This window comes from Phodopus roborovskii, unplaced genomic scaffold (genome assembly GCF_943737965.1).
Source record: "Phodopus roborovskii unplaced genomic scaffold, PHOROB, whole genome shotgun sequence".
In the NCBI taxonomy this organism is placed as follows: domain Eukaryota; kingdom Metazoa; phylum Chordata; class Mammalia; order Rodentia; family Cricetidae; genus Phodopus; species Phodopus roborovskii.
Window position 1 is genome coordinate 13186299 of NW_026125278.1, and position 27503 is coordinate 13213801.

General features: G+C 44.2%; 1 protein-coding gene across 1 annotated transcript in view; it reads left to right on the top strand.

The window, feature by feature from the left end:
- Slc44a5 (solute carrier family 44 member 5) overlaps positions 1-27503 on the top strand; it is a 75035-nt gene that overhangs the window by 20783 nt on the left and 26749 nt on the right. Inside the window, exons 3-7 of the mRNA XM_051195914.1 lie at positions 1800-1873; positions 13266-13350; positions 19487-19571; positions 23510-23635; positions 24665-24722. Coding sequence (XP_051051871.1) covers positions 1800-1873; positions 13266-13350; positions 19487-19571; positions 23510-23635; positions 24665-24722 — 428 coding nt within the window. The remainder of the gene's footprint in view (positions 1-1799; positions 1874-13265; positions 13351-19486; positions 19572-23509; positions 23636-24664; positions 24723-27503) is intronic.

The following is a 27503-nucleotide window of genomic DNA, read 5'->3' on the forward strand; positions in this document are numbered from 1 at the left end:
GTTGTTTCCTTTCCTTTCCTTTCCTTTCTAAACAGAATCCCTCATACATGCAAGACTGCCTCAAGGTCAAGGTTCTCCAGCCTGGTCCTCCGGACTGCTGGGGTTACAAGCCTCACAATTGTGTGCCTAGACTTCTTGTCTTGTTTGGTTTTTATACTTAATAATCAATTCACAGTTGTTTCAGATAAAGAAGCATGAAGTTTCTCACTTTATTGATATAGCTCAAACTCTTTTTAAAATTTATTTATTTATTATGTATACAGTGGCCTGCAGGCCAGAAGAGGGCACCAGGTCTCATTGAGCCACCATGTGGTTGCTGGGAATTGAACTCAGGACCTCTGGAAGGGCAGCCAGTGCTCTTAACCTCTGAGCCATCTCTCCAGCCCCTAGCTCAAACTTTTAAGCCATTGGAAACCGAATACGGTGTCATACTGGAAATAGGAAACATTTGGTTTTGAAATCCTTTGATGTTAAGGCTGGGAAGGTGACTCAGTAGTCAGGAGCACTGGATGCTCTTCTGGAGGACTGGGCAACTCACAACCATTTATAACTCCAGTTCCAGGAGATCCTCTTCTGACCTCCGTGGGCACTAGGCACACAAGTGCTGGGCAGATCACATGCAGGGAAAATAGCATACACCTACAATAGAATTTAACATAATGACAAGGGAAACTTTGATTATTCTTCCTGATCGGTTGCATTCCAGTCCTGATCTAGCAAATTAGTGAATCTCTCAGAACCACATTCTTTTTCAATCTAATCTGATGGTGTCTGTTTTGCATGGTTCTGGAAGGACTAGGGTTTGGAAATATTTTCAGCTGCGTACACTAGTGCTAGAGTATGTGTAACTCTGTTCCTCGGAGAAAGATAATGCAGTCAGTCCTCCTTGTAAAATAACCAAACCAAGAAAACACATGTGGGAAGAAAGACAAACTTTTAGACCACACGTTGGGAAAGCGTGAAAAGTAAAACTCCTGTGACCAAACTACTTAAATTATATTTCAAATTAGACTTTTTTTTTATTTTTTATTTTGAGACAGGGATTCTCTGTAAAGCCCTAGAACGCACTCTGTAGACCAGCAGGCTGGCCACAAACTCACAAAGATCCACCTGCTTCTGCCTCCCAAGTGCTGGGATTAAAGGTGTGTGTCACCACCACATGACTTCAAATTGGACTTTTAAAAATCACTCAGGGGCTGAGGGGACAGCTCTGCAGGTGTCTTGCTTGTACTGTAAGCAAGAGGACCCTTTTTGAAAGTGAGACCCAAGAGAGGGAGTCCAGAGGACTTGCCAATTGATTATAAGAGAACCTGAGAAAACGGGAAGTCCCCTGCACCCACGAAAATGGCTGATGGATGTGTTACTCACCAGGGGATCTCCCGAGCCTGCTGGCCAGTGACTAGTCAAATCAGAGACCTCTAGGTTTGAATGAGGGCCCTGCCTCAATGAATTAGATGGAAATTGGTCAAGGAAGTTGCATGCAAACACATGTGTACACTCGTGCTATATACATGAAAAGAAAATATCTACTTGATGTTGGTGTATGCTGATCTCTAAAAATATTTTTCCAGTTAATCAAGAGAGAATAAATACTTAGAACTCTGAGGGAGCTTTAGTCTGTTCCCTGAGACACACCCCCCCCATTACCTCAGTCTTTGCCTGAACAAATAGCCCAGTCCCTCCTGTCAGAACTGTGGGCCCCAGGAGGCTGATAGCTATTACCTTCCTTCTCTACATTTTTGTGTAGCGAACAAGTCATTTGGGATGCCTTTTAATTCTTCATTCCTTTTTGTCTTCAGGAGTTGTACGGACGTTCTATGCTGTATGATCTTCATACTGTTTGTTATGGGCTACGTTCTGTTAGGACTCGTGGGTGAGTAACCCCAGGTAGAGACGATGTTTGCCATTTCTTAGTGGACCAACCAAGCCAGCATCTCATTTCTAACTCAGTTGTTTCTTCTCGTTATGGACTGTTATCTTCTCTGGACTTATTTGGCAGAAGATGTAATACAAAATCAATACAAAGCCTAGTGGCCAAATGAAAGCTCTGTAACTAAGACAGCAGCAAAGAAGGATTTTCTAGTTCCTTCTTCGGTAGTTTCTACCTTTTAAATTCTAACGAAGAGCTAATCATGTCAATGCTACCATTGTCTGCTATCAGAGCTGGGAGCTAAGTTGGTTGGTTTGGGCCATCTATAAACTTGTGTATTCACAAGCTAGCCAAAAATAGGGGGCAGAGATTGTGAATTTCACCTGCTACTTCATTGCTTACATTGAATCTTTTTTTTTTTTTTTTTTTTTTTTGCCTATTAAGAAAGAGGTACCCTTGTTTGCCATTAGGTTAAGGAATTTTTTTAGAACACAAAAACAAGACAAATTCAAGATTATTTTAAAGAACATAGCACAAAAAGAAACAAAAATCATCCTGTGTTTTCCTGTAAAAAGATTTTATAATTGTAGTTGGTATACTAGACACAGTTCCACCAAGAGGTATAATCCTGTCTTCGAGCTATCGATTCAAGAAAATTTGATTTGCCACTGTAAGGGTAAGAGCCATGGAAATCAGATCTTAGCTTCTAGCACTAATAAGTATTGTCCTGTGCTTAACTTGGAGAGAAACTTGCACCATGTTACAAACACTGGAAAAGATTTTTGGTCTTTCTTTGTATCCTCTAGTAAGAGATCTGTCCCGAAATGGAACTTAAAAGTAACCTGCCTCCCAAAAAGGAACTCCCGCAAATTACTCTCTGTATCACCATGCAGACTGTACAGAACTGTATAAAATCTAGTACAGGAGAATTCAGAGAAGAATAAGTAATATGATCTTATGAGGTTCATATCTCTCTCCCTCTTAAATATTTTAATTTTGGAACTTCCAAGTGTTGGTATAGATTTAAGTTTGAACATTAGAAACTATTTTCGTATACAGGTGGGATTCTAGCCTGTCAACTTCAGGACACATTTTTCTAGACTACAGAAATATATGTTGATTTTTACTTACTGTCATAGAATTGAAATATGTGGCAAAAGAGGGAAGAATTTGTGTCCAGGCAGGTACAGGCTCTTATGCTAGTTTGTGTGGTGTAGGTTTTTAACCATTTAAGCAGCTCACTCCCTAGGAAGAATAGGAACACTCCCTGCAATGTCCAACCCAGTGCTGGCCAGAGTACTAGACAGTGCATAAATCATTTAGTTGTTCTAAATTGCGATGTTTGTTTTAGATTTGATTTGCAATGCTGTTTCTATTGCAACCCGTAATTTTGGTTGTTAAAGTTTGAGTGTACACAGGAGCTCTGCAAAGGGCCCCTGAAGAGTCTTTCCATGCCAGCCTAACTCAACAGTCCCTGTGTAGGATAGGACTCTGTCAGATAGGGGCTGTCAGAGCCACCCCTGCCCCTGGCAGGGTCAGCAGAGACCTCTGGAGCAAGGCAAGAATTGCACCTTTTTGTTCAAGATCTCCAGATTTGACTTGTAAATGTTTTAATTCACGTAGGAAATGTTTTTTTTTTTTAGCGGCGGGTTGCTTAGCTGGTGGTCAATGAGGAACACCGCTATCGTCGAGAATTAATGTGAATTTCAGGAAGAAGGAACAGCACTCTTTACTTTAGGTCTGTTCCTCACAAACTGGAGGATAAATCTTTCTCAATCAAAATCGGTGTTGGACATGAACTTAATCCAGCATTTCTCCCAAATTAATCCTGATACCATTGCTAGAAACAGATGACTCAAGGAACTCACTAAATATCCACATACTTACTTCATCCCTCAACTATGGCTTGCTTTGTTTGTTCGATTTCAGAGTACTAACTCACCCCTGCTATATTTAATGGTAACCTGGAATAATACGGAAGGGGGACTATTGGCAGGGGCAACTAGAAATGTTAAGAATGGCTGTAACATGGATGAATGAATGAATGAATGAATGAATGGCTTCCCGTGAGAAGTCACATTCACTGTGGTGGTATTGACCCTGTGGTGCCTGGGCATCTCCATTAGCTCAGAGCCCTCACAGAAGTATCGCTTATCTGTGATCTTTTCATGAGTGTTACCATGCTTACTGCTTTCTTTTCTGCCTCTGTAATAAAGTGCTGTGTCAGAGCAAAAGAAGACGTTATTTTGACTTGTGGTCCCAAAGAGAGAGGGAATCCACCCCGGAAGTGACACAGGGCAGCAGGGAGCTGCGAGCTCATCTCTTAGCACGAGCCCTAAGCAGAGAGAGGAACCTGGGAATGGTGTGAGGCTTTCACGCTCAGTTGTGAGCTTCCTCCAGCAATACTGTGCTTCCTGACCCTCATCTTGGGGAACAACTGTTCAAATACCCAAGCCTATGGGGAGCATTTCTCACTCAAACCATCGCACGGTGGAAGAGCCATTTCTGTCCCGCATTAAAAAAAAAAAAAAAAAATCAACAAGGCAGACACTTTGTGTTGTGGAATGCCAGCTGAAGATGGGTTACACTCATTTATGCTGTGAAGTGTTTGTTTAATGATGCAAAGCTGTGTTGCATTCTTATGAGTTGCATTTGTTTAACTCTGTGAAGCTGCGTCACTTTGCCTGCTAAAACACCTGATTGGTCTATTAAAGAGCTGAATGGCCAATAGCGAGGCAGGATAGGCGGGGCTGCCAGGCAGAGAGGATGAATGGATAAGAGAGGAGGAGGGAGGAGCGAGGGTAAGAGAAGGAGAGGAGCGTACCAGGGCAGCCACACCCTCACACAGCTAGCTGCGGACTGAGAGGTTAAGAAAGGTATGTGGAATAGAGGAAGATAAAAGCCCACAGGATAATTTAATAAAAGCTGGCCTGAAATAAGCTAAGCTACAGCTGGGCGTCCATGATCTGTGTACTTATTTGGGAGCTGGGTGGCGGACTCTCAAAGTAAGAGTTTAAACCCATAGCACTGTTCTTGGCGCTTTGTGTGGAGTGTGGCCAGCCAGAGTAATGCTCGTATGTGGGGAAGACGCTTATCGTTCAGCTGACAGAAAGAAACCCTCTGATTGAGGGGATGGAGTGGAGTCTGGGTAGAAGGGCATCCAGTCTCCCCAAATGATCACATGAACATTTACGATAATAACTCTCTCTTTCCTCCTTCACAGGTGGTTGCTCTTCAGTTATTTCACTAATTAGAAAAAAAAAACAGGAATTCTTGTTATGCAAATTGTTTCCTGCAAACAAACCTTCAGCTAACATTATACATATAAAAATACCACAGTTTTAACACTCAGCAAATTTCCATTTTGGTTTTCTCTCTAAGCACATTTCTAGTTGAACAGGTTAGTCGCACTGTTAAATTTCTTAAGAAGTACCTCAGGTTGGAACCCCGAAGTCTGTTTGGTTTTTAATGTTCTCCTGGATTAAATCACCCCTGTTAGCTGAGAAGATGAAGTTAATAGGAACATTCATGCAGGAAAGCCCAGAACTTGTGCCCCTGCTGTGGGAAACCCAAGAGTAATGAGAAAGCTTCCGGATGGGGTGAGGGAGTCTGGGCAGCGGTCTGCCCTGAGCATCCTGGGTTAATTATCCTGTTGGAAAGTTGACTTTCTGTCTGAGAGACCCCAAGTAAAAGCCTAACTGTTCCCCTAACCCCCAACTCCTCCTCGGATTATGAGGAAATGCAGGCACCTAAAGCCAGTATGCCTGAAGGAAAACCAGCAGAGAGTCAGACAGCCTGGAATCAGGAAGTAGGGGCAAGGCCTGAGCCTGAGGTAGAGCATTATCTCTGTGGCGTTACCTTGAGGCCTTTGTGTCCATCTGGCCAAGAGACCTCGATGAGAAGATGGGTCTAGCCTGATGTGAAGTCTCCGGGAGTTTGGATGTTTCTCCCTTTTATTTCTTAGAATAAATTTTTTCCCATCAGGGGCATGACAAGAGAGAAAACACCTATCCCTAAGCCAGGTCACTCACCCATGTGAACTTTCCAAGAATGAAGGTACTTTTAGGAAGCTTTTTGATTCTGTCTGTATAGAAAAGCAGGGACTGTTTCTATCCAAGTAGACATTATATATTTTATATAATATATATTTTATTTTGTTCATTTCATTTTTAGATTCATTAATGTACAATTGGTGGAGTATTGTAGGTTTTTGAGATGGGCTACATGGAGGCTTTTTTTAAATTACAGATTGTGAGGTTCCCAGTTCCTTACACAGAATTAAAAGCATTCTTCCAACTGAGCTACGTCTCTAGCCCCAACCTGACATTTTGCTATTAGTGTATCTTACATAATTATTATCATAATTAAGCTGATTAACGTTCATTCCTTGGCATAATTATCTTTTGTGGGGGAGAGGAAAAAATACTTATGTGCTCTTTGAGAAAATTTTCAAGTGTGCAATGCATAGACCACACTGTATATTAGGTCTCCAGAAGTCGTTCCTATTGAACCTAAAGATTTATCGACAGTTGGAACGCATGCAGTCCTGATCCCATAGTTGGAGTCAGGCCATGCACCCTGCAGCTCCGTGTGACACAGTCAAGAAGTCCGTGCTATGACTTCATGTTCTCACTCCTCTGTCAGGTGCGCGACCCTGAGCTAAATCTTAGTGTGAAACTTCCCTTCACCCCGAAAGGTTCTAAAAGTCCTGACTAAGGTTGTACCAAGACTCCTCGCTGAGACATATAGGGCTTTGTTTCAGAGATGAAGGCTGCTCTCTGAGAGGTTTCTCTGCCTGCCCCCAACAATGGACTTTCCCTCTCCATCTCCCTCCCTCTCCCTCTCTCTTCCTCTCCCTCTTCATCTCCCTCCCTCTCCATCTCCCTCCCTCTCCCTCTCTCTCCCTCTCCCTCTCTCTCCCTCTCCCTCTTCATCTCCCTCCCTCTTGATCTCTCTCTCCATCTCCCTCTCCATCTCCCTCCCTCTTCATCTCCCTCCCTCTCCCTCTCTCTTCCTCTCCCTCTTCATCTCCCTCCCTCTCCATCTCCCTCCCTCTCCCTCTCTCTCCCTCTCCCTCTTCATCTCCCTCCCTCTTGATCTCTCTCTCCATCTCCCTCTCCATCTCCCTCCCTCTTCATCTCCCTCCCTCTCCCTCTCTCTTCCTCTCCCTCTTCATCTCCCTCCCTCTCCGTCTCCCTCCCTCTCCCTCCCTCTCCATCTCCCCACCCTTCCCCCCCCCCTCTGTCTTTCTTCCTTTCTCTCCCTCTGCCCTCCCCCCCCTCACTTTTGGTGGGACTCCTCTGTAGGTGTTGAAGGGAAGCCTCTCCCTTTAAGGTCCCATCATGTTTATTTATATTGTTTCCATCTAGTCCATCCCACCTGGAGGCCTTGAAGCCTTCCCACTGGGATAAACCTTGTACCTGAAGGGGATTATGAACTGTGTGTGCTCTCTGGACCAGCTGTTGCTGTCACCTCCTATCTTATTTCACATCTGTATCCCTTCATCAGTATCTTCCCACCGGCTTGCTTTCTGCTTTGAATCTTGTTAGGGTTCACATATTAGTACAATTGGCTGCTTTTCCTTAGCCACTCTCCTGTTGAGATTCTTAGGTTGATTGTTTCTGCATTGGATATTGTGAGTTCCGATGCAGTCAACACGGGAATGCAGATACCTTTTTATTTGTCCTAGGGTGTGTCTCCAGAAGGGGATTGCTGGTAATTTTAGTTTAACAACCCATTGTCCATGATAATTAAGCTAATTACATCCTACCCATGAGGCCCATGGCCATCCGTTTCAGACCCTCACTACTGATCACCTCTGCAGTCCACTAGGCATCCTGTGCATCTCTCTTAAGAGCAGGTATACCAAAACAGTCGTTGTTTGAGGGACGTGGCCGCACAGGCCCTTTTGTTTCCCTTAAGGACGAAATGAACCTACTTGTCAAGTCATAGCTAAGAATCATCGCTTTAGCAAAAGTGAAGTAATGCCTTCAATTAGGAGGTGATCTTTTAAAAAAAAAATTAATTCCATTATTTGAGAATGTTTTTGCCAGACTTTTACTAATGAAAAATGTGTTGTGCACTAACCCTGTGCCAGAGGCCAGTGCTGCATGTACTTTTGCTTTCTTTGTGTTTATAAACTAAACCACACACTCACACATCTGTTTCAGAAGTCTTCAGTTTAAAAGGAAATGTTTGTTCTTTGGGCGTAGACTTGAGCTCTTCTGAGTGATTTTGACCTTTTGTTGGGTTTTGCTGCGCACACCCGTGATTTCCAGATTTCTTGAAGTGTTGTTGGCATGAGAGGGACTGATTTGCACTCAAGGACAGGGCCCTAAACTTACCAGGGTAGAAGAGGCATTCTATAAAGAGAGTAACATTTTTCTAACCCAGGCAACCGGAGGCGGGGCTGCTTCTTGTCAAAGGCAGCCTTGTCAACAACAATCTTCAGACCCAGCTTCATGTGCGTGTTATCTGCTTTAGTGCATTTGTAAATTGCTTGTGTTAAAAAGCCATAAACACAATTTGGCAGGCCTGCTCCTCACATACTGAAACAGTTAAGACATACCTTTAAGGGCTGCACTCTGATGATCTAGAGCCAGCTTCCCCACGCAGCAAGTCAAACAGCTCTGCAGTTAATTTTTAAGTGTCAGCATGAGTGGGTCGGGCTGATCCTTTTCTCCTTGATGGAGGGTTTTATAACAGATGCTACTTTTCGGCTCAACCCAAAAGCACAACTGGCACTTACCCTGAAAACGAGAGAGGATGTTGATGTTAGATAGTTACGCACGCTGTCCTGTACGTTCAGGGATAAGTGTTTCCTTAAGATGAGTGATAAGGTCATTTGCCCAGATAAGGCTTGTGATGTCCTTTCCATCCTCTGTGAGCTACCTCAACACAATGTGCAAGGGTTCAATTTCTGTTCCTCCCCCTCACACATGCACACACACACACACCTTCTAAAACAGTGAGCTAATGAAGGGAATAAAATGATTTATTCAAGTGTTTATAAATTGGGCTGCAAAACTAATTTGGTTTTGTTTACCTTCATAAGCCACGCAGTTTAACCCTAGAGTTTACACTTCTGCCCACTCGGATACAGGGTTAATTACAGAAGAAGTATGAAGTGGAGGGCAGGCTGGAACCCAGGACATAGTTCTGACCCACCCACCCCCCCTGTTTTCTGTGGTGCTACAGCATAGAGCCCAGCGTGGCTTCAACCCCAGGTGCTGGGAATACAGGCAGTAGCTTCCCTCATTTGGGATTCTCTATGGGACTAAGTGTTGTCAGGTGGCGTCATCCCCTACGGCTAGAGTTCAGGAACAGAAATGACAGCGAGATGCAGCAGTGTCTTTTATGATTTACTCATTATTATTATTATTCTCTCCCCAACCACAGTTGTCCCCACCCCATCTCTCCCTAGGACATCAGTGTGGCCTTGAACTAACAGAGATCCATCTACCTCTACCTCCCAAGTGGTGGGATTAAAGGTGTGTACCACCACCGCCTGGCTTCTATGGCTTGTGGCTGACTTTGCTTTCTGAATCTTCAGGCAAGCTTTAATAAATCATAAATATAATCTCCAATTTTCCACATTTGAGAGTATTTTTAAAAACTAGTGAATTTATTTCACTGAGTTACTAATGTATTTTATTTAAGTATTATTCCAAATGAAACCAGTATAAAAATATGGAGAGATTCTTTGATGTTGACCATGTTGTGTTTAAAATATGTTTACCTAATACATGTAAAACCAAGATTCAGTCCCCAGAACCACATGAACTAGGCATGGTGGTGCACGCCTATAGTCTTAGCACACTTTGGAGGTAGGGGGTGGAGAAACAAGCTCAGAATCGTCCTCGACTATGTCTGTAGTCTAGCCTGGCAAACATCAGACCCTATCTCAAATTACAAAATAAAGCAAGTCAGGTTTTTCCCATTCACAGTCTGTGCCTGTCCTAATAATCCGCTCAGGTCTTAGTGAACCTCTACATGTCCTAGTAATCCACTCAGGTCTTAGTGGGCCTCTATATGTCCTAGTAATCCACTCAGGTCTTAGTGGGCCTCTACATGTCCTAGTAATCCACTCAGGTCTTAGTGGGCCTCTACATGTCCTAGTAATCCACTCAGGTCTTAGTGAACCTCTACATGTCCTAGTAATCCACTCAGGTCTTAGTGAACCTCTACATGTCCTAATAATCCACTCAGGTCTTAGTGGACCTCTACATGTCCTAATAATCCACTCAGGTCTTAGTGTCTACACCAGACAGCCTGTCCTGGAAACTGCATGAACGAACTTGGATGTCCCTGACTCTCTGAACAATGGCGTCAAACAGTGGTGTCTATTGCTGTGTGTCTCCTTTCCTCTTCTTCTAGCAGCTTGGAGCACTTCGGGCTCGGACGCACAGCGTCTGTGGCTAGGCCTCCTCCCCATAGCCGGGTGGGAAGGAAGAAGCTGCTCAGTGAGCATGGCCACAGGGCAGCACCAGGAGGTAGCAACACTCCCCCCACACCCATGCGTGACCGACTTCCTTCCGGTGGGTTTCCTGTGTCAAGCCCCTCCACCTGTTAACAGTGCCATCTAATGACAGGGTTATCAGTGGTATAACCCACTGATCACTTCACAATCCCCAAGGCCAGTCTCCTTCCAGGGCCCTCCACTCTGAACATTCTGCACTAGCGATGCACAGCCATGGCGGCGGACTCTTCATTATCCAGACATAATTTTTACTGTTAACAAGCTCTGTGACGGTTGGTTATTATTGTCAGCTTTGCATAGCCTGGGGTCACCTGGAAAGGAGTCTCACTGGGGGACCATCTAGACAGGCTGGCCTGTGCATGTCTGGGTGGTGTGGGATCTCACTGGGGGACCATCTGGACAGGTTGGCCTGTGCTTGTCTAGGCAGTGTGGGATCTCACTGGGGGACCATCTAGACAGGCTGGCCTGTGCTTGTCTAGGCAGTGTGGGATCTCACTGGGGGACTGTCTGGACAGGTTGGCCTGTGTATGTCTGGGAGGTTTTGTTTTGACTACTTAGCCAATGTAGGAAGAACAAACCTTAAGGTGGGCAGCATTAACACCACTCAGAAGGTCCTGGATTCTGTCAGCGTGGAGCAATTGAGCTGAGCTGGAGCAATTGAGCTGAGCTCTAGCAAGTGTGCAGGGCTCATTTCCCTCTGCTGCTGCTGATGGGTGTTATGTGGTCGGTCGGCTGCTATAAGCTCCTGCCTTGACTTCTCTGCAGTGAAAATGTGAATGACTGTGATAACTGTCAGCTGAAATAAGCACTTTCTCCCCTAAGTTATCTCTTCGTGGTATTTTCATCACAGCAAAAGAAAACAAACGAACAAACAAAAAACAAGCTTATTACTAATTTATTATCAGGAGGCTTTGTTATTTAATCTATTTGAACCTTATTTTTTAATATCTGATGTATTTAAATGTTTTATTATGGAATTATTTTCTATTTACTTGATCTATTTTAGCTTCTTTGCCTCTGTAGTCTTGGTGGATAAAACCAAAGGCCTCATGAAGCTACAAAACTAACCTGCTTCTATCACTTTAAAATGTGTGGTTTTGAGACGCACACTCTACACAAAACATAGATTAAAAGGATGGCAACCTCTTAGAGTTACTGTGAGGTTCCCGGTGTAGCAGAGACTCTCTGACCTGTCACAAACAGACCACACAGGGAAGCTTCTAGTCTCACACAGTTTCCCTTCCTGCCCATGCCCAGCTCCACATCCAAATGCTGACCATTCTTCAAAGTTTCTCACTTCTTCACTGAGCCTTGAGGGTGTGGCGCTGGTTGCCCACATGCCTTTGAATGGCTCCACATCCACCATGATCAACACTAACTGGATTTTGTGGGTTATTTAAAAAAGAAGGCATAAAGTTGGGAGGGAACTATGTTAAGGTGACACGCGTAGACTCGGGGGGAGGGACGTTGGAGCCCAAGTGGTCATATCGCATTGTGTGTGTGTGTGCATGAAATCCAACAGTAAAGAAAAACATTTACGAAAAAGAGTCCAATGCGTAATGCTCGGTTAATAACTATTGGGAAGAGCAGGGTAAAACATTTTAGGATAAAGCTGAAAGAAACGCATTGAAGCATGCTGTTGGCTAAGATTGGATCACTTTATTAGGCTTAGCCAATATGTGGCAGACGTAGGCACAGAACCAGTGTGGAAAGGCTCTACTGAGCACTGAGCACTTGGGTGTCTTTGACACACCTGCTTATGGGTTTAAGGACACGGAGACATGGTGGGGGACAGCCACTCAGGCTCACAAGACAGTACTGGGAGATGCAGCTGGCTTGGCCTCTGGGACATTAGAGAGAAGTAGACAAAGGAACCTTCCATACTGGACACCGAGCGAAGAGCTTAGGCTGATGAGGAAATAGCCTCCTTCCTTGTTACAGTCCTCATTTGGAAGATTGATTTTTTTTTTTTTTTTTTACCATCTTAAGTCACAGCGGCCACATGCATAAAGACGATTGAATCATAAGGCAAACTGTCAAATCCAATAAGGCCGGGAAGGAGATGGCTGAGCAGGCTTATCAGAAGCGGAGAGGAGAGATGTGTTTTCATCAGCAGATTAGACTCTTGACCGTGTTGTTCAAACTTTGAGAAGGTGGATAAATTCAGGTAGAATTAGCAAGTATTGGCTAATTGAGGGAGGGATGTTACTTTCCCTGGGCTTGCTGTCTACCTGCCAGGCCAAGTTTATAGCCCACACCAAAAACAAACAAAACAGCTGATTAATTGTGTGAAGCAGAGCCCAGCATCTCCACAGAAAACACAGTGAGTCCTTACTACACAGAAGTCGGGGACCTATGGAGTCCGTATTAAGGTCTGAGATTACCCGGCAAACGCCTGCCCGCCAGGTCGTTCCCGAGGGTTGCGTCTGCTGTGTCCTTGTTTGCCTTTTGAAGGTCCTATGGAGTCAGAGACCTAGTCGGTTCACTGAGCTGCATTTGTAAGTGTGTCTCACTCCGGTATATCCCCACAGCATTACATCATGCTAACTGGAGTCAATCTGTCAGCTCTGGCATGAAGTCATTTGTGCCCGAGCTTTAGAAAAGGCGTCGTCTTTTCCAAGAGAGCTTTTGTCTGCGCCCTCTCCTCCTCATTCTAATAACTGTCATTTTCTCAGTGCATTACCTCATGTTTTGGCTGCAACCCAGATGAATCTGGAGAGGAGGAAAACATGCTTTCAGGCCGATCCATATTTTATTTTACTTTTCATTAAGAAATTACTCTTTGAAGAAAATCGATAATGTTCTATGACTGAAGGGGAAGGGTCGAGCGTTGCCGTGGCGATTCTAATCTCTCCAATCAGACTGCCTTCAGCTAGATGCTGCTGATGGAGACTTTGTCCTTTCTTGTTCCCACAGCTTGGACGTATGGAGACCCCAGGAGAGTGGCCTATCCTACAGACAGCCAGGGACAATTTTGTGGCCAGAAGGGAACCCCCAATGAGTGAGTATGGCCACTCACTGTGCTTTGCACAGCTTTACTGTCTAACAGGAACCTGGAGGCATTAGCATCAGTCCCATGGGATCTCTGGGGAGGGCTGAGACTCAGGAAGGAGGCTTCTCCTGTCTCTTTCTTAAGGACAGACCTAAGTGGTTTGGGGATTTCATTCTCTGTATCTCCACCTTATCAGTGAAAATAACATCCTAAAGCAAGGATGGGACCAGGGACTTGCTAGTGGCCATATTTAGCGCACGCCCTGTGGACTGGGCTCCTGTTTGGCCACACTGAGCAGTTGCTGAGATGCCTGTACCGCGCCACCGTTGGGCTACTTTTCCATGGTGTTCTTCCTTTTGAAGTGTCTCCAGATCTTCAGTGATCTTTGGGGGGTAACACGCACATCCCCAAAGTGCCCTGATAGCTGAAAACAATGTGTTCAATGTCCATCAAAGCAGAGTCTCCGTTTGAAAGTAAGTTTTCTATTTATTTACCAAGAATCCAGCAGATAGCTAAAAGCCACGCCTCACCTTTAGAGAGAAACCTTTCTCATGGTTCATTTCTCTCTTCACTAATGGGCTTGATGCTACATCTTCTCTTCCTTTGCAAACAGCTGAATTTCTGTGGTTGCTTATGGAAAAACAAAAGGCCGGTTAACAACAGGGTCTCCACCAACAAAAATACAGCCCAACACTTCCTCATGCCCCTGTGGCGCCACCCAGAACTGAGAATGTGTGAGGCCAAGAGATTATAGATTAAAGACAGGCACTCAGAAAAGACTTGAAGTATTCATGGGGTTGAATAACTGTATATAATAGAGAAAACAGAAATTTGGAGGAGGTAAGGGGAAACCCTCAATCATATTAAAGCAGATGTGGAGAAAGTTTTCCCTACAAAAGGGAACAGACATCTGAACTAATTTTGAATCCAAATTGTGATTGTATTTAACCTTAGAAGCCTTAAAAAAAAAGTCTGAGACTTTTACACTGGGGTGAGGGGTGGGGAGAAAGTACCATGGTTTAAAAAAAAAGAAAGAAGCATAGAAATCTCTAAATCCTCAGTTACTTTGAAACAAGCTGTTTTTAAAAGGATTTCATTATCAAGTCTTCCAGACCTAAGCCCATGACCCACTTACATTAGACAAAGAGGTAACACCTCAAATTGCAGTGCATAAAGACTATCCAGAGGTGACTCTTGCCCGGCTGATTATTCATTCAAATAAAATGTCTGATAAAAATAAGTTTGAAATGGAACAGATTTCAACAACATGTGCGTGACAGTTCTGGTCCATCATCTAATAAAATCTAAGAGACCCATTGGAGAAAGTGCTCACGGTTGCAATGGCTGATCCTGTTCATATTTCCTGTAGTAGCATCTGTGTCATGTGTGATCCTGAGAATACTGTTTGCTTGTGTTTCTACGGCACTCGTTAATCATTTCCTTTTCTTTACTTGAATTTCCAACTTGGCCGAAACTTACTTTCTATATAAACAGAATGAAGCAGGAGTCAAACTTTTTTTTTTCCAACTGCAAAACCAATATTTAAAAATATTTTGTTGTATTACAGGATTTTTGTATTTTCAATTTCTTACAAAAAATTATTGCATAAATAAACTTACATACTTTTTCTTTGAGTCTTAAGCCTATATCAATGTATTTAAGCCTTCTAGTAGCTTTTTAAAGTATTATTTATATATGTGGTCTGCCTCCAGGCTCCTGCCCTGCCTGAGTTCCTGCCCTGACTTCCTTTGAGGGTGACCTGTGATGTGGAAACATGACCGTAGTGTTTTATCACTAAGATGGATCTGGAATTGACATTTTAATTATTACAATAAATGTGCACCAATTAAAAATTTAAGCAAAAAGTTATCTTAAATTGTCCTTATAGATCTAATGGTGAGTGAGAACACTTAAAGAAATCCGAACATTACTCAGTGTGGAAACTTTCAGGAAAGAGGGCTGGACTGGTAGCACAGTGGTTAAGAACACCTGAGGGCTAGGGTTCAAGGCCTAGCACCTGCATGGAGGTCACAGTCATCTTCAACTCCAGTTCCAGCGCCCTCTCTGGCCACTACAGGCACTGCATGCATATACAGGTATACATGCATGGAAGGCACCGTGCACATAAAATAAAGATACCTAAAGGGCTAGAAAGGCACTCAGCAGTTAAGAGTGCTTGCTGGTCTCCATCCCAGGGGATTGGATGTCTCCTTCTGTCCTCCACGGGCAATAGGCAATGCACACAGTACACATACACACATGCAACCAAAGCGTAAGATAAAATAAGTAGATCCTAAAAATTAAACATGGGTAAGTGTAATTGAATAAAGATATATCTAAGGAAAACGTTAGAGTAGTCACATTATTCTAAAGTGTAGAATGGTAACAAAATTAGCTGCAAATGAATCCAATTGTAAATACATTTTTTCAGGGTTGGTGATAAAATCCAGGGCCATGCACGTGGAGACAGATGCTCTACCTGAACTTTAGGCCTGGCCCCTGTTTACGTATTTATTTGTCTATTTTGGAACCGAGTCTCGCTGTGTTGCCTTTGGTGGCTTTGATCTCACTCTGAAACCCAGGCCAGAAACTTGTAGTCTCCCTTCATATGCCTCCTGAGTAGCCGAGGTTACAGGCCAGCCTGTGCCACTGGATTTGGAATAAAACCAGATTCATGCAAGTAAAACTATATGTTTATAATAACTCACACCTAAAAGAATATGGAGGCACAGAGACAGCTGACCTAAGCTCATGGACCCCAGTCTGATAGCTGGGAAACCAGCATTAGACTGACCCAGACCCCCTGAATGTGGCTGTCAGTTAGGAGGACTGGGCAGTCTATGGGGACTCTGGTAGTGGATCAGTGTTTATTCCTCGTATATGAATGGACTTTGGGAGCCTATTCCACATAGAGCGATATTCCCTCAGCCTAGACACATAGGGGAGGGCCTAGGCCCTGCTCCAAATGATGTGACATATTTGAAGACTCCCCATGGAAGGCCTCAGCCTGCCTGGGGAGCAGAAAGGGGATAGGATGGGGAGGGTACAGGGGAAAGGGGAGGGAGAGGGAACTGGGATTGATATGTAAAACAGCTTGTTTCAAATTTAAATTAAAAATTTTCATAAAAAAAGAATAATAAGGATGGCAAAAACAGAATGTGGAGGCAGTGAAGGTTTATATGCATATCAGGTAAAGACTGGAAAGTAAGAGCAGCCAGGGTGTAATTATAAAACTCTGATCTAGGAGCTCAGACCCAGATCTGGAAGAGGAGTAGGGAGCCGTGTGGTTCCCTGACAAGATGCCCTTGGGGCTTTATTTGGTTTCTCTGTATATTTCTTCAGTGAGACATTAAAACCATCAAACAAGCAAGAAATAGTGAACAAGCAGCAGTTTAGGCAGGTTCCAGAGGACCCCACATTCGGGGAAATGCCAGAAAACACCAACAAGTCAAAACTGACAAGAGGTTTCACGGCAGAAATGTAAACTGAATGTTGCTGTTGGGAGGACGACGCCCTACCTACCAAGCACCACAGTGCTGATCTCGCTGATGAAGAAAGCAAAGCCCTGAACCAAAAGAAAACGAAGCGGGAAAATAAACAGACCGGAACAGAAGTGAGGGGAAAGAAAGAAGCCAGGACACTCGAGCAAAGGGTCCTGAAAGTGATGGCTGAGATAATTCTAGAAGAATTCAGAAAGTGAAAGACTTGGGTAAATCTCAGAAGACAGATTCAAAGATGAGTTCCAAGAAGGACAGTGAAGAATTTCTGCAAACTACAAAAAGGAATCAGGAGCATCACTGACGTTGCAGACTCTGCCCGAGGGAAAACAAAACCCAAAGCTTCCGTGTGTCTGCAATGGTGCATTCTCCAACAGTCACTGTTCTAAGGCAACAAGAGACAGGCATCGGGTTGGTTGGGTGTAGTGAGTAGGTTTTTCTCCACCGCCTGGGCCCATTACTGCCAGCCCCCAATAACACACTGAGACATCATATCTGAATAATTCTGTTGGCCAGGTACTAGTTTCTTATTGGCTAGCTCTGTCTAAGTATTAACCCATTTCTATTAATCTAAGTATTTCCACGTGGTCTCATCTTACCGGAGAGAGGAGCCAGCGTTCTGTCCTCTCTAGTCTCTCCATGCTGACTCCTCCTTATTCCTTCCTCTTTCCTCCTTGTCTCCTAGTCCCTCCTATCTTGCTTTCCTATTGGCCAACAGTGCTTTATTCATTAACCAGTATGAGAAACATACACAGAATGACATCTCCCATTAGTTGGGAGCACAGACTCTTTCTGTGTTACACTATTTTACTGTGGGCTCTTTTAGAAGAAGTAAACAACTGTTTTGTAATATTAGAACAGTCAAGTGTTTACTTTAAAATATAATGGCATGAAAGAAACAATAAAAAGCAAGTAAAACTATGGGCTGAACATCTTCTAAACATAACAGCAAAACTTAGAACATAACAGGTATGTTAAGGAATTCTGCCACTGTGGGTAAACCCCCCAAAAGGCTAGCCATGTGGCCCTTCCTTCCCAGCACTTGGGAAGCAGAGGCAAGCAGATGTCTGCATTACAGGCCAGCCTGATCTACAGATCGAGTTCTAGGACAGCCATGACTACTACACAGAGAGACCCTGACTTAAAGGAGGAAGAAAGGAAACCCCCAAAATCATCGTAAACAAAATTAAAGGTAACTGGCCATCCAGGAAAAACAAACACTCTCAACAAACATTCGTGGTAAAATGAGCATTGTTTATGATCTGAACACAGAAATCAGCCTCCCTGTGTAACTTTCTGTGCCTTCCAGCACAGGGGAAGTTGCTCATAACCCAGGGCTTGGAGGCCTGTTCTTTAGCATTGCCGCCTAAAGGTGGGAATTTGGTAGATCGCACCGCCATCTTCTGGCTACTACAGGAACTTCGGCTCACGAAGATTGCTGGGCTTTCAATACATGCCACAAAAGACTAAGATTGTGTGCACGCATGTGCACACGCGTGTGCACACACACATACACACGTGCACACAGAGTGCAACAGGAGACTGAGTCAGAGATTGTGTGAGCACACACATGTGCACACATGTACGCACATGGGGAGAGACAGACAGATGGAGGGAGGGAGAGGCAAGCCATGGATTCTAATAAAATTTTTATTTTCATGAATTTTATCTTGGCCATTATAATGGTCACCTTGCAGCCCCTGTTTCCTGGCCATGGATGCAGGGTGGCCAGTTGTCTCATGATGTTGCTGTGATGGGATGCATCCCTGAACCAGACAAACTTTCTTCCAAGGTTGCCTTTGTCAAGTATTTTGTACCTGCCACAGGACCCCCCCCCCACACACACACACACGTGCAGATGGACTGGTTCTCCTTCCAGAGTTCCCCCTCTCTGGAGAGAGAACAGGAAGCCATGCTTTTGGTTCACTCGGGAGTCCACAGCCACAGTTTTCTTTTGTGTACTGAAGTTGAACAGTTGCTGGAGTCCAACACCATCTTAGGTACTCTCCACGCCGCCACCGGGTGGACAGAGCTGGTGTGGCCCTCACCCCCCCTAGTGAGATGACTGAAGGTCAAAGAAAATCTCAAATGGCAGTGCAATATTCAGTTGAAAGTTCATGGGTAACACTTAGTACAGTTTGCAATAGAAAGTGTAACTATTGCTTTTTTTTTTATATTGCCAGCATAACACATTATTATGTCAAAGAAACCCATAAATGCAAAAACTGGATGAAGAAATATATCCCCCAAATTTAGATGTCATGATTTCTTTTTGCATGTACTTTAATACTTTTTTCCACATAGTTAACATGTATCTTAATGATCTTTTCAATAAGCTTCTCTCTGGAATAAGTATATTATTAATTTCTCCTTCCATTAAGCACGTGCATCAGCATCATTCCCAATGACAATATGACCTTCTGCTTCGTGACAAACAGTTTCTTGCTGGTAGATGATGTATTTCAACTTTTAATAATCACAAATCAGTGCTCTGATTGTTTGGTGGTGTACAGGTGGTTTGAGAGCATGCTGCAGGGTGTACAGATGATGAAGCTGATTTTAAAGGCAATGCCTTAAAAGTGTCTGTGCTTTGATGCGCTGTGGATCCTTCCCACCGAACTGATAAAACTGTTTTCTTTTTTTGACAGGAACAAGACCATTTTGTTTTACTTTAACCTGTTCAGATGTACCAGTTCTTCGATGATGCTTAGGCTGCAATGCCCCACTACACAGGTAAGACAAAGGTTGCCTTAATGGTGCTGTTAGCGGCCCCTAACATTGAGGGCAAATTCAGAAATTCCATGTGGGAAGACGTAAGCCCGATGTCATGTATGTTCATTTACATTCAACCAAAGCTAAGGCAGAGATGAATTGTTTCAGAGTTAGTAGGGAACTTCAGTGATGTAACCCTTTGCTCTTGTAAGTAACCACAGCCCAGAAGTCCTTGTTTGATGTCCCCAATCCTTTCTGTACCTTTGGATTCATTTATTGAGGAGTCGCGAGTATTTGGAAGGGCCATACTGCCTTGCTTTGTCATGATTCCTGTGTTTCTGCTCTTTGATTTGTGCCTCTGCCGAGATGGGTTTCTCTTTCTAGTTGTTTGGGGTCGTCTAAGTAAGCAGCCTTCTCTGGAAGGCTGGATCTGAGGTTGTACTGAGAGAAAACAAACCATGACGGCAGAAACCGGATGCAGAACTCTAATTAAATCAAACAATGCCTACCACTGCACCACCAATACACACAGAGGACATTTTCACAAAACAGTGGAGAAAACTTATGAGGTTAAAATCAACTGAGATAAAATGGTAACAACTGAATGAAATGAAGGCGACGAGGAGGGAAAAACGGGGGAAATCAATGTTGAATATGAGCAGAAGAGGAAAAGCATATGATGGTGGGAAGCCCAAGGCAAGAGATAAATTAGAGAAACTATGTAAATACAATTGGATGAAAGTGAGAAGAGGAATAAACACATTTCAGTGACATAGAAACGATACTAAAAATACGATAGAAAATGGTCTTGAGATTTGCGGCTCCCCTCGGCCCCCCCTCCCCGGTGCCCTGACGGGGGGTGGGGGGGTGGGGTCTGTGGGAGGAGGGTGGCTGCAGCGGAAGTTTCTGGTCATTCCTAGCATGTAGGCTGGACTGTTTGCTGGCTTAGCTCCTGGCCAGTCACCTGCCACACTGGCTGTAGACACTTCTGTTCTCTGCTAGCTTCCCTGAGCTTTGTAACCTGCGACACTCTAGAAGATACTCCCTCGTTCCCCGCTAGGCAGAAAGATCTGTAAGGTTAAACAAATAAATAAGCTCAGACAAGGCACGGTGAAACGGAACTTGCCTAGCACTGCACTCTGCCGCCTGCTTTCTTGGAAGGGTGGCGGCAGGCGGGCTCCTGCTGCTGCATCTTCACTTTCTCCTCTGAGCTGAGTGCTCTTCTTCAAGGTGGCTCCGTGGACCGACCACAATACGCAAATCTTTCTACACTTGTTATCTTTTTGGTGAGGTCATGTGTGCCCACATACATGCATGTGTGTGACTGTGGGACCAGAGTGTCCTCTGTATCTCTCAACCTTATTTTTTGAGACAGGGTTTTTCACTGAACCCAAAGCTCACTGATTCGGCTGGCTAGGTAAAGGCCACCAGTGATCCTCTGGTGTCTGTCCCCAGGACTGGGACCACAGGGCTGAGGCTGCACCTGGCATTTCCCATGTGGTGGAGATCCAAACTCGAGTCCCCATGCTTGTGTGAGGTGGTCTACTACCCATCCATCGCCCACTCTCTAGCGTCTGTTCTAGCCTTCAGTAACACTTATTCCTGTCTTATAACAAATGTTTTATTGTTTTCTCCCTGTATTGAAAGGCAAACACCTTGAGGGTTTGGATCCTAATCTGTTTTGTTTCCTGCTGTGTTCATGTTACCTTCGGATCCCCAGAGTGGATGATCAATAAATATCTATAGAATGAAGGGATTAGTGAACGGGTAAATGACCGTCTTCCCACTCCTCCCACTATACCACACCAGCCAAAGCCCCTATAATAAAACAAATATAACATGTTTATTGTTTTCATAAGTGGGTTCCTAGGTCGTGTGGGAAATGCACATAGCAAATACAGTGCAACTCGCTCTCCCAGACATTTAATTCCTGTTGAAATAGTGTTAAACCCACCGGAGCTGACGGTGTCACACACAGATACACGTGCAGGCAAAACGCCAACGCACATAAAGTAAAAATAAATTAATTAAAACAAAAAAGCAAAAATAAAAATCATCATAAGCAAAAACTGCAGCCTGCGCCTCCCGTGTTCCTACCATCTGTTTATGGGATTGCACCCTGGATCGCTGTCACTCCGTCTTGGCTCCATGGATGACCACAGTAACTCGGTTTGCCACTGACACACCCCAAGTCCATTCTTGTAAAACAGTTGCATAGGTGACCTCTCTTGCCTGTGTCTAGTCAGTGTTGATAAAAGGCTTCACTGGCGATTAATCGTGGCAGCTATCTGGGCTTTGCTTATTTCTTATGGTGACAAAGTCTAATTTTGCTTTCAGAATTATGGGGAGCTCATGGGCACGCTGGTGAATACTGCCCATGCACATTAACACATGTCACAAAATTCCAAAGCCGTTTTATTCATGTAGAAAACAGAGCAAGACTCTAACCTAGAATATATACAGCTGCGAAATTAACGCTGAATTCTAATCCTACCTAGCAATACAATCATAAGAAAATGTCGTATTAAAAATTACGACAGGGTTGGAGAAATAGTTAAGAGCACTTGCTGCTCTTACAGAGGACCCAGGTTCAGTTCCTCGGCATCCCTGCTGGGCGAATCCCGACCTCCTGTAACTGCAGCCCCGGGAATCTGCTGCCCTCTCCTGGCCTCTGCAGGTACCTGCATGCACAGCACACTTACTGACTTGCACCCACATGCACACAGATAATAAAAACAAAAGCCTTTAAAAGGAGCTTTAAAAATCATCATTATTCTCTGGTAGAATCCCCAAATCTGCAGAGTATTGCCTCTCACAGGTGTGCACTGAATGGAGAGAAAATCAGCATAGTCTGAATGACGTGAGTGATTATAAAATTACCATACAGTTATGTAAAGTAGTACTGTTCAGGAATCTATTTCTCACAGTTACTTATGGATCTACATTCACCTCAAAAATCAAGTTAAAGCAATACATCCATATAGAGTTTTTAAGCTTTACATATCATGGGCTAGAATCCACCACGTGCTGGCTGGTTTTGTCGTATTTGTTTGGGTCACCTCACTTAACGTTTTACGTTTCTGGAGAGGTTGGGATTAGGTGACGAGGAGGGATTGAAGGTTTTGGAAGAAGGATGCATGGGACAAGAAAGGGGGAAATAATAGGGAATTAAAGGGGGGTGACAGGCGCAGCTGTATGGAAGAGATCGAAAAGGAGCACCACAAACATGCTGAGCTTAGTCATGTCGCCGTGGTTTCTAACACACTATCTGCTGATTTAAAAATCAAACCAAAAAGTATCGTCACTGTTCAATATCTTGTTTTAACACAAGACCAAGAAAGGAAGAAGCACAGGTTGGTAGAGTTTTATATTCAATTTAATTTTGTATGATAAAACTAGAAGTGTGATTTAAGTCACTTAGGTGAAAAATGATGTTTTACTCTTCATAATGGCTTGGAGTTGAAAAGCCCATCTAACCTTGTAGGCATCTCCCTGGAGGCATCTCCTTGTAGGCATCTCCCTGGAGGCATCTCCCTGGAGTCATCTCCCTGGAGGCATCTCCCTGGAGTCATCTCCCTGGAGGCATCTCCCTGGAGGCATCTCCCTGGAGACATCTCCTTGGAGGCATCTCCTTTGAGGCATCTCCCTGGAGACATCTCCCTGGAGGCATCTCCCTGGAGGCATCTCCCTGGAGGCATCTCCCTGGAGGCATCTCCCTGGAGGCATCTCCTTGGAGGCATTTCCTTGGAGACATCTCCCTGGAGACATCATCTCCCTGGAGACATCATCTCCCTGGAGACATCATCTCCCTGGAGACATCATCTCCCTGGAGACATCATCTCCCTGGAGACATCATCTCCCTGGAGACATCATCTCCCTGGAGGCATCTCCCTGGAGGCATCTCCTTGAAGGCATCTCCATCATCATTCATCCTATCACTATGCTTCTCTGTTCTACAGATCTGCGTCTCCAGGTGCCCAGAGAGATTTCTAACCTACTTGGAAATGATATTTTTGAATGAAAAAGACAAAAACTACTGGGAATACTACCGCCAGTTCTGCAAGGCCACGGCCAGTCCTGCAAAGGTGTGTGTACTCAAGCTCACACCTGGAAGAAACTTAGCTGCTGTTCTGAATGTCCTAGTTCGCCACTGGTAAAACATCCAGATCTAGAAAATGATGTCATTAATGGTGTCATTCCAATAAAACACAAACTTACATGGACACTCAGAAACACATACCGTTGGTGGTGTGTGAATGTGTAGACACTCATCAAGACACAGACATTTCATGGTGCACACCGTGTAGACACAGAAGCACCATTTGTGATGTGTCACTGGGCACACTCATCAGGCAGCAAAGACTATGATGTGTGCTTAGTTAGCTCCAGCTGAGAGACGTTCTATGTCTGAATAACTTTGTTGCTGATTAAGAACTACAATGTTATATCATTACAAAACCATATTACTAGGTAGCTTAGCAGACAAAGGTGCTGGCCAGCCGATCTGAATTCAGTTCCCAACACTAACCCCAACATGACAGGAGAAAACTGAATCTGGCAATGAGACATTCACACGTATGCCTTAGCGTGCATGGTGTACACACACACGTGCACATGCACACACGTGCGCACACGAGCGCACACACATACACACCCAGGCATGCACACATGCACGCACGTGCACGCACGTACACACGCGTGCACACACGCGCACGCGCACACACGCGTGCACACACGCGCACGCGCACACACGCGCACGCACACAATGCAATAAAAATGTTCAACCCACTCTTCCCTAGGTTTGACATACACCAGAGATTTCTAAAACTTTATTATATTAAATACTATTAAAAATTGGTTGTTAATCATAGAAAATGCTGTTTTTCCAGAAAATTTTTAAAGGGCCCGGGATTCAGAGTGTGATCTCTTTACAGGTGTGTCTTGCTTTTGTAAGATATTGGTTTTTAAATCTCTGTTGATTCATTCAGAAGCATTCTTCGGAAAGTAATTTGTATGTGGGGAGACAATTTGGGGAGATGAGCCGTGGAGTTAAAATCTCAAGCGAAAGTGGTCATTACTGGTTTTGAAGTGTTAACATGGTCCTTTCCTTTCAGTCTCTCTCAGATCTGTCCCGCGGTGACTGTCCCCCAGCAGTCTATCCAAGCAGACCTTGTGAGTGGTAATTATTTGACCTTTGAAACATAGATTCTACCAAACTGCGATTTAAATGAGTTTTCTCAGTTGATACGCTGAGGCTGAGAAATGTCCAGTCCTGGCCTGAGAGCCCAGAGTTAGTAAGGGGCAGTGTCTCTGCCACAACTCTCCCCTCTCCATGATGGACATTTCCACCAGAGCTCTGTGGGGCTCGGGGCTTTGCTACATACGCAATGGGGTTGATTTAAAGAAGCCCACGAGTGTGATCCTATGTATCCCTACAAGCATATATAGCGTACACAAACAGTCATGGCCACCCACTCCTGAGTGCAGCATGAGAGTTCAGAAACTGCCCAAGAAGCAATTTCTAAGTCTTGTATTCATAATTTGACATTTGAAATTCCTCTATGTTTCTCTGACGAATATGTATTTTTATTTCTTTACCGTTTAAGCATAAACTGATAAGCTGTTTAGAAAAACCGAAATAACCACTCATTTTCTTCTCTGAAGGATATAATTCTAATTATATAGAGAGAGCTCTATGTGAAAATTTCCAGTGTTCATTCAGAATAGGGCAGAGAGCAATTAATACGGAACTCAGAAATCACAGATGATGGATGTCAGAGAGGATGGAAAGGTCGCAATACCCAAGGGCAAGCGAACCCCGAAGTAATGCGGTGTGGTTTTGAGAGGAAATATCTTAGAACTAATAAATATAGAGCAAAGCACATTAACATCCAGTAAAATGCAAACTGTTGTAGGCATAATGTCAAGCATATATAAATTAAAGTGAATCCCAGAAATTATTTAAGGAAAAAGAGCAGAAAACTAATAACAAAACTGTTAAGGGGTTGTTTGCCAGAGGGTGTGGGGAGGCAGACACACCTGGGCACACTTTCTCCTGTTTTTCTGTTCAATGATTCTTCCACAATGAGCATGTACTTCCTCCAAGGCAGAGGAAAGGTAATGGACACCAGCCCAAGTAGGACATCAAGTTCGCATGGTGCATGAGTTCCCACAAAACCTGTGAGTTGAGTGTTCCCATCATCTTTCACTGCTCCATTAAAGACCCTGAGGCAGAGTTGTCGGGTTTGCTAACGTGTGAGAAATGGCGATCACCAGGAAGCCCCCGGTGCTAGCTGTAAGTGGCCAAGGACAGCATGGAAACTTCTTATGGGAAGAGGAAAAGTAGCTGTTCTCACAGTTAGATTCTGGTTAAACCCCGTGTTTTAAAATACACACTGGAGGTATAAAAATGAATAATCCACAATCTCTCATAGTCTAATGGAAAGAGAACTTAAGATCAACATTACAATCAGCTTGCTCTTCTGAACAGAGGATCAAGTATGCAACTAAGGGGCACAATGTACAACTAATAACACGCAGTCCTTGATTGTTTATACACGCAAAGCAAGACTGCATGAGAGGAAGAAGAAAAAGAGAATTCCGTCTCCTGTGTTCTTCTGGCTTTCAAAAAGAAAGGGGGGAAGGGAACTGGGCAGCAGAGTCATAGTTTCACCGTGGGTGGCTGGACGGTGTATCTTCTTGTAACATTTCTTCTTATTTTTTGTATTTTCCAAATGTATACTGTGCATATTGATTAATGGGTCCTGACAGATTGGAAGTGATTATAGGAAGTAGTATGTAGAATAAGGCCAGGGGAACTCCTAAGTGACAATTTACATTTAAGATGTTAAAAAAATGGAAAGGAAGAGAAGAAATGAATACACTGAGCCCTACTGTATGCCACCCCCTACTGGGGAAAGGGTAGGATGAGGTCAACTGGGGGGAGGGAGCTAAGATCTAAGTGGACTGAGAGCGAGCAGGAAGGCGTCATAGAGGCTAATCCCTCAGACCTGCCCCAGAAGGGCAAGGTAGAGCAGGGGAAAGGCGGGCAAGTCATGAAAGAAATCAGCTGCATCGTCCGACTTTGAGAGAGGGAGCCAAGACAAGGAGAACTGGAAAGCTTCATTTAAGGCAAGCTTCATATAAGGGAACTTGTTCCCTGTATCAATTGCTTCAATATTTTAGGTCCAGGCTCTACATATAAATTAGTGATAATCCTCACAAGAAAAACATATGAAAATTATCTACCCACTTCAAACTTCTCTTACCTCTTCATTCTAAATCGGGGCTGTAGTTTTGTAGAACACATTTGGTGCTGGAGCACATCGCTAAAGCAGTTATTTGTAGAGGCTAGGACTCTCTGTGATAAAAACAAAACCACAGGAGACTTACCAGCGATGTAACTCTTCCTGGAAATCTTGTCAGTCAGTGTGGCCCTCCATCGACAGGTCCCATCCATCAATGGCACGTAGGTAACACTGCTGGCAAGCAGGCAACTTACTAAATTCGTCACCAGAAACCCCGTCTTCACAGGAGCTTGAAGCCTGAGCTGGTTCTTACTCCAGGAATCATTTACTAAACTCTAGTTTCCAAGGTGTCCCTGAGGAATATTGAAAGGAATATTTTCAGAACAGGGTCTCCTCTATCCCAGGCCCATCTCAGGTAGCGAAGAGGGACCATGAACTTCAAGTCCGCTCGCCTGTACCTCCCAAGTGCTGGGATCACGGGTGTGCACCGCCACGTCATCTGGTGTGAACCCCAGGCCTCCACACAGGCACTGCGCCCATTATTAGCTGTACCCCCTCCCCCATCTAAAACCATTTGAGTAACAGCCCCAGCTCCTCCCATGGTGCAAACAGCTTTCCCATCAAAGCCTGTTCAGCTTACGTGGCATGAGCCTATGTCACTTCACCTACACATCTTATTTGTGGGGTTCAATGAAACTTTCATGTG